At 30.3% G+C, this 7,711-nt stretch overlaps 1 protein-coding gene across 2 annotated transcripts; it reads right to left on the minus strand.

Moving 5' to 3' along the window:
- Positions 1-336: 336 nt before the first annotated feature.
- On the minus strand, positions 337-7,175 carry LOC107928812 (protein DETOXIFICATION 33). 2 transcript variants are annotated; one of them, XM_041086635.1, is made up of 8 exons: positions 6,931-7,175; positions 5,415-5,956; positions 5,237-5,323; positions 3,390-3,446; positions 2,765-3,003; positions 1,607-1,812; positions 973-1,089; positions 337-589 (listed from the first exon to the last, which is right to left on the minus strand). In XM_041086635.1, the coding sequence occupies exons 1-7, from the start codon at positions 7,156-7,158 to the stop codon at positions 1,000-1,002; spliced, it is 1,449 nt and encodes a 482-aa protein (XP_040942569.1). In that variant the 5' UTR covers positions 7,159-7,175; the 3' UTR covers positions 337-589; positions 973-999. The 2 variants fall into 2 exon arrangements, with proteins under 2 accessions (XP_040942569.1, XP_016715578.2); XM_016860089.2 differs by lacking the exon at positions 973-1,089.
- Positions 7,176-7,711: the final 536 nt, after the last annotated feature.

The following is a 7,711-nucleotide window of genomic DNA, read 5'->3' on the forward strand; positions in this document are numbered from 1 at the left end:
AAATCATTATACTTATAATATATTATTTTCAAATTTTTCTACATAATAATTTAAAAAAAATAAGACGTCAAATTTTGTCCCAAAATAGGAAATCAACATAAATGTAAAAATCACTGAAGAAATATTTTTATTTTTATTTAAATATAAAATTTTAATTTTAATTTTTTATTATTTATTATTTATAATAATAAAATTGGTCAAATTAGTTAGAATTAAAAATATAATAAACTTGTGTTGGACGCAAAGTAAGTTATATCACTTAATTCATGAGCACCTCTACCCACAATCTTTTTTTTTTGGTGTCGGAGTTCATTCTTTTATCCAAATCAATCCAAAAAACCAAATTATTGTTCATTTAATGTTAAAATAAAAGTATTTTATATTAATACATATATTTTTATAACTAAATAAAAAAAAAACATTTTGAATTTATTAAACAATTGTTTCAACCAATATAACATACATGAGGTATTATTTGGGTAAATAGTATTTGGTAATGGACTTAGCTAGCAGAATTAGATTCCAACGAAATGTTTGGAGTCTCGGTCGGTCCACCCCACGTTCTTAATCGCTCTTCCGCTTCCACCGCCTGCATCATTTTATTAAATTATTATTAATTCAATTAGTAAGCCTAATATGTGCTGATATTAAATTATTTCTTTCGGTCCATCGATAGTTTTAATATTTTATATATATCACACATACATGCAATTATATCTCGGTTACATATATATTTATATATTTACATGCAAATAAAAAATTTTAATTTTTAAATGTAACTATAAACGAATGAAAGTAGTTAAGATAAAAAAGTGTTAAAAATTATTAAAAATATTATACCAACAGGTACAAGTTGAAATAAATCTAAAGGCTTAAACGCACCGGAATGGTAGAAAAACATTGAAATTTTGATCCAAACAAAACTTAAACTACTTGGTATCAATTTAAAACAAAAACTATAAGTGTCACTACCTTGTGAATTATCTTATGAAATTGCATCTATGAATTATCCTTCACATGCTCCTTAACTTCTTCTCCCCTTGGTGTTAAACTCATGTTTTGAAGTTTCTTAGGGGAGGCTAAGGGCCCCTTTGAATAGACCGTACATTTACTTGTGATTAGTGTAAAAACAGCGGTAGCGGTAAGATTAGATATTATAGTAATACTGTACCATGAGATAAAAAAAGAAGAAGCTAAACAGTAAACGCCCATCCAAATGGACCCTAACTCTTTCTGAAGAAGTTTTCGAAGTGTCATTCATCCAGAGCCAACGAATCATTCATTGAGTTGGCATTTTCCCTGGATCAATCCAATCTGACGCACAACTAGATCTAACAAGATGGATCCACTCTATGAACCTAGACTCTTTGTCACTCAAGCACTCGTCAGAGCCGAGAGACGAAACTTTGGCTTGACGTGGAGTTGGTATGCTCTAGATGAATGACATTTCAATAACTTTCTTTGATGGAATCAACCTCCCGTCAACAAAAACATTTTACACTCGTACATCTTTCGAAAAATTAATGATTCGTATAACATAAACCCCAAAACATTGACGTAACCATATTATATTCATGTTACTTTTCTGTGTTATGATTTGGTTTACCTCATTTCGCCAAGTGGCTCGGAGCATTACAAAGAGTAGGATGGTGGTTTGAAGGACGGTCCCGATCAGCATACCGAACCAAATCCCTTGCACCCTCAGCTTAAATTTGAAACCTAGCAAAGCTCCTGCCGGAATTCCAAGTAGATAATAGCAAGTAATGTTGATTAACCCAACATATGCTTGCCATCCTGCCCCTACTGCCACTCCTATACAACCAACAAAAATCAAAACAAGAGTTAATTTCTTTTTTCTTTTCAATTATCAATTTATCATAGCTTTTATGTCGAGTTGCTTGGACTCATGTGTAAATATCATATATGGGTATGGATTATGAATTTTTCACATATTTCGGTAATTTTTTGTCGTTCTTGTATATGAAAGTTTTTTCTTAATCGACTATTATATAAAATAATTAAATTGACCTACATATTTAGTATAAACCGACATAATTGAATCGACTTAACATCGATAATTTGGTTAATTAAGTTTGTTAACCGATTTAAAATAAATATATTATGATAAAAATTATTAAAGATAATAAATATATTAATATATTTAATTGATTTAACCGACTTATATATTAAAAAAAAGTATAAATATATTTGAACTATCTTAAAAATATTTAATATTAAGTTGGTCGGTTCAATTATGAAATTCAATGATCATTAACAGTCTAACATAACCAAACAAACCAATCCTACAATTAATGAGAAAGGATTGTATGAAACTCTGATTCCATGTCATCCTTATCATTTTTTAATGGAAGATTGATAAATCAGATTTTTTCTCCTTATTTTCAACTTTTTCTTCCTAAAAAAATTTAAATTCAACTAAAACTGCTAAAAAGCAAGAGAAAAAATCCGATTTGTCATTTTTCATTAGAAAGTGATAAGGATAACATGTAATTATAGTTTCATACGATATCTTCTCCAATTAACTTGGAATGATTCTGACTTTTTTTTTAAGTACCCATACTTCAAATATATACACGAGTATTTGACTTCCAATGACTCTCTAAATACCTCAAATAATGCTCATGTTTGATATATATATATATATATATATATATATGTATTCGTAGCAAACACATACTAATCCAATGCTTATATGCAAATTCAAATATCGTAGCTAAAAGTAAATCAGATTGCAATACTTTACCATGCAGAACAGGTAAAATGCTATTGAGGAAGATTGTTGCTGCAAGAAAATACCCAAGCTTCGACGCCGCCTTTATAACCAGCTGTTTGTCGGTGAACAACTTCGGAAAATCGTGTTTGGTTGCTAGAATAATCGCCATGAAAATAATTCCGACTGCCAAAGATGTTAACACGACCACCACGATCGAGAATTTCGCGGCTTTTGGACGTCCAGCTCCGAGTTCGTTGGACACCCGAACACTGTAAGAAAATAAGCACATAATTGTAAGCCAAATCATGGGGATAAGAGATAATGCAGTAAAAGTACCATAAAGGTCACAACACGAAGCATTAGATTACATTTTGTTTTATCTACTCAAATAAATAGATAAATTAATTATTATATGTTAAAACAAAGAGTAAATTTGTCCAATGTGCTAAAAATTTCACCCAATTATATTGTTAAAAATTAGTGTGACTAACGAAATTACTGGATAGTAACACGTGGTGTGCCATGTACCTCATGCTAATGTACATGGATAAATTTTACCAGTAAAAATGGATGAAATTTATAATAGAACAACCAATTTACAATCTGATTTAATATGCAATGATTAATTAATCCATTCTTTGAATAACCAACAAACCTTGCTGCTATGTTGAAACCCAATGTAACCATTGATGTCCAAAGTTGCAAGTTCAAGCTGCAAAAATTGACGATCCAAATTAATAAATAAAAGTATATTCGTTATAGTGGCACTATTTTGATAACGTACAAGGCGGATTTTTGTTGATCTCAATTTTAAGCTTTAACTTGACTTCCATATGTATATACTCGAAATTTTCTCAACTTGAAAAGAAAAGAAAAACCTCTTCCATAAAATTCACTTTTAAGTTGAAATTTTGTTTAATTTTGTTATTATGCTAATTTTTATAAAGTTAAAATAAAGTTTTATAAAATTTAAAGAATCCTAGCTAAAATGTATAAAGAATAGTAATGAAATTAGAAGAGAAACTATTTTATCAAAGATATGGAATAAGATGGATTTTATTTACACCTCTATTATTTGATTAGATTTGTGAAGGGATTGATTTTAGATTGAGTAAATTTAGATTGGTTGAATTTATGTTTTAAAATTTTTAAGTAGTTTTGGGTTTAGATTATTTCAAATTCGGATATTTTAAAATTCAAGTCAATTAGTCGGGTCATTTCAAGTTTGAGTTATTTTGGGTTTAAATCAAGGATATTTGATTCATTAATTTCTTTATGCTTAAATTAGCTTGGGTGGGATTTCGATTCAATTTAGTCAAGTCAAATTTTTGGGTTAAGGTTAAAAATGACATGCTTAAATTTTAAGGCAAAAACCTAACTTGTATTGCTCTAAATTAGAAATATTCATGGGTTGACTCGAGCAAAAAGTTGGTTTTAAAAAAAATCCAAACTCAAAACCAGGCTCACCTAGCACAAATGGCTCATTTTTATACCAAAATAATAAATATTTTATTTTATTGTTATTTCTGAATAATGAAACAAGTTAGATTATGTCTAGTTAAAAAAATATAAGCATAAACTTATTCCAAAGCTCGATTCATGAACACTTTACTTTAATTTTTTTTTTTTAAAATTGACTATAATTTCTAGTCCTTAAAACTTGACAGCTAGGTTCACTTTGGTACTTATACTATTTTTTTATCCACTTTGGTATTTAAACTTGACAACTAGGTCCATTTTAATTTTTGAACTTTAAAAATATTAAAGTTTGATGATGTGGTACTTTAAAACTGTACCACGTCATCACTTGAAAATTAAAAATTTCATATAAACTTTTAGGTGATGATGTGGTACAATCTTAGAGCGCCAAATTTAGTATTTTAATAACCGAACCAATAGTTGAATAGGTTAAACCATCGATTCTTAATTCAACGAGTTCGACCGATTCGATCTTTGGACCAACAATAATTAATTAATTAATTAAAATTTTGTAAAAATCTAAAAAAATACATTAAACAAGTTCAACCTTTTCAACTATCTAGTTTTGTCCGTATTTTTATTTTTACCAATTTCAAGTAGTTTTCAAGTCAATCAGTTCAACACCTTTGTTTGGACCATTATATCTATCAGTTATCGGTTTATTCAATCCGGTCATAGTCTAGTAAAATTAGTCATATCATCAAATCTCGACAAAATTCAAGTTAAGGGACTAAAATAGATTTAGTTGTCAAGTTCAATGACCAATGTGGACAAAAAAGAGTACAAGTACTAAAATGGACATAGTTGTCAAGTTTAAAGGCCAAAAGTTATATTATCTCCTTTAAAAAAAATGTTAATACTTATTTAGAAGTATCTAGTTGGTATTAGAACTTTTTTTAGACCTAATTAATCTACATTAACACTATTAATTTGTGCTAACAAAACACTGATGATTCCTTCCTACATAAATTAAAAAGATTTAAGAAGTCTTCTAAAACTACGTACTAGAAATGACAAACTAACCAGATTGAAATGGAATCTACAGCAAGTGTAGGATCTTTTAAGTACCCCACCATCAGAATAATTGCTGTAAAATACCATAGCTCCAAGCTGCAATCATTCATCAAAAATGTCATTTTTCTTACCAAACTTATATATATATACTCTTATGTATTTATGTATGTATAAGCGGAGAACTCACCATAACATTACAGCAGATGCAAGCGATAATTTAACAAAACCCCACAATGATTTAAACGCCAACAATGAAAGACCCGTCCATGAATCTGGAAAAAACCCAGCAACGACGTAAATCACCATTGCTATAACTTGAAGCCACCATGAAATATTGCCGGCCATGGCTGCACCGAGTAAACCAAGCTCAAGCTTTGTTACCAAAGCCCAATTCAACAAAACATGACAACCCAAGCCGATAATTGATATTATTGTCATAACCCAGACTTTGGTTTGGGATTGAAGGAACTTTTGAATTGGAAAATTCATGGCGTAAGCGAAGAATTGAGGGATCACCATCTTGCAATATTTCCCGGCGAGTTCTGACATGGCTTTGTCTTGTCGGAGTAGGTTTAGTATCGGTGTGGCGAGGAGGTAACATGGTGTTAGACATAAAGCGGTTATTCCGGTAATGATCCATGATCGTTGGAGGTAGATTCCGAGCATGTTGTGTTGGCCGGCGCCGACGGCTTGACCGCATAGTGTCTCGAGTGCACTTCCCATTCCTAACTAAATATGGAGAAAGATCGGTTTAGATTCGAGTTTTGCTCTTCCGACTCTTTTTATTTTTGAAATATTTATGTCGGAAAATTATTTTCAGCACATTTCGGACATAAGTACGAAGATATGTCTCCGAAGATTCGACTCGTTTCAACTAAAAGTAATGGAAGTTTCCTATATCTAGAGGTGTTTATAGTGGAGTGGCTCGATTCATGTAGTTGGATCAAAATTAAGTTCATGTCAATGTTTTTTTTAATTAAATTATTAGTCCCTTTTCAAAACAAATAAATTATTAAAAAACAGAATAAATAATAATAAAATCTCGTTTTCATGTCAATTAGTTTTTTTGTCACTCTCAGGACCGATATCTCGACCACTTTTCAATTCAATTGATCAGTCTAGTCCAATTCAAAAAACATTGATTTATACTTTTCAACTTCGAGCTAGTCTCGATTTGCTACTTCTAGCACTCTACATTTTTTATAGGTTAAAATATGTCATGGTTCTTGTACTCTTCACGAATTTAGAATTTAGTCCCTCTATTTTTCAGATTTTAAAATTCAAGTCCGATCGTTAATACTGTTAAATTTTTTTGTTAAATTTGTTAGTGTGACATTTTGAAATTTAAAAAAGAAAAAAAAACTCACTTTCTAGCAATGTAACTAAAAAAATAACGTTGCAATAAATATAATTTAATAAAATAATTTTAACAGGGTTAACAGTTGGACTGTATTTTGAAATCTGAAAAAGTAGAAACAAAAAAATATATAAGGACTAAATTCTAAATTTACAAACAGTACAAGGACTTACCACAAATTTTAACTTTTTTTATATCGTTGATTAGAGATCTAAGACTATAGTATCCATCTTTAATGAATATTCAGACGTAGAAAAACTGAGAAAAAGAAGTGAAAAAAACCTTGTTGAGCACATAATTTTGATTGAAATCTGTTTGATATTCATATATATATATATATACTCACCATGATACCGAAAACGAAGCCTTCGATCACGTTCGTTGTTATGGTGACCGCAGCGAGTTCGAGCTCGCCCAAATGACCGGCGAAGGCGACGGTGACGAAACCGATTGAGAACTGAGAGACCGATACCAAAATCGCAGGGCCTGCAATCGCCCACATCTTCTTTGATTCACCCCATATGGTATTTTGCTTTACTTCCAATGGCTTTTCTTCTACTTCCAGTGAAGCCATTTTCCCTTTTCTCAAATCAAATTATGTGCATTACATACATATATACAGTATGCAATAAACAAGTTGGTAGTTAGGGACCAAACCATAAATATTTTATGGGTAAATTACAGTAGAGGTCACCCAACTACGAAAAGTTACAAAATGGTCATCCAACTATTCAATTGAATAATTAAGAGACTATTTTGTAGCTTTTCATAGCCGGGTAACCAAAAAAGGAAAAAAAAATCATAGTTGAGTGATCATTTTGCAACTTTTCATAGTTTGGTGACTATTAATGTAGTCTACCCTTGTTTTATTGGGAGTCGAGGTAAAAAATATAAATTCAATTGGCCGAAGCTAAAAGTTTAAGGCCTGATATATCATTTGGTACCCAAATTTGACATTTTTCTCTAATGTGGTACTTATATTATTTTTTGGTCCAATCTGGTACTTGTATTTGACAATGTTATATATTTTGATACTCAAAGGTAACACTATTAACTTTTTAATGTTTAATTTGGGGTTTAAAGTTGAGTTGATGAAAGTTAACTGCTGGTATTATTAAATTTCAATT

This window comes from Gossypium hirsutum, chromosome D01 (genome assembly GCF_007990345.1).
Source record: "Gossypium hirsutum isolate 1008001.06 chromosome D01, Gossypium_hirsutum_v2.1, whole genome shotgun sequence".
In the NCBI taxonomy this organism is placed as follows: Eukaryota; Viridiplantae; Streptophyta; class Magnoliopsida; order Malvales; family Malvaceae; genus Gossypium; species Gossypium hirsutum.

Coding starts and splice junctions, on each gene's coding strand:
- LOC107928812 (XM_041086635.1), bottom strand. CDS start 7,158: ATGGCTTCACTGGAAGTAGAAGAAAAGCCATTGGAAGTAAAGCAAAAT. Junction 5,324..5,414: donor GCATCTGCTGTAATGTTATG/GTGAGTTCTCCG, acceptor GAATGATTGCAG/CTTGGAGCTATGGTATTTTA. Junction 3,447..5,236: donor GTAGATTCCATTTCAATCTG/GTTAGTTTGTCA, acceptor CAATTTTTGCAG/CTTGAACTTGCAACTTTGGA.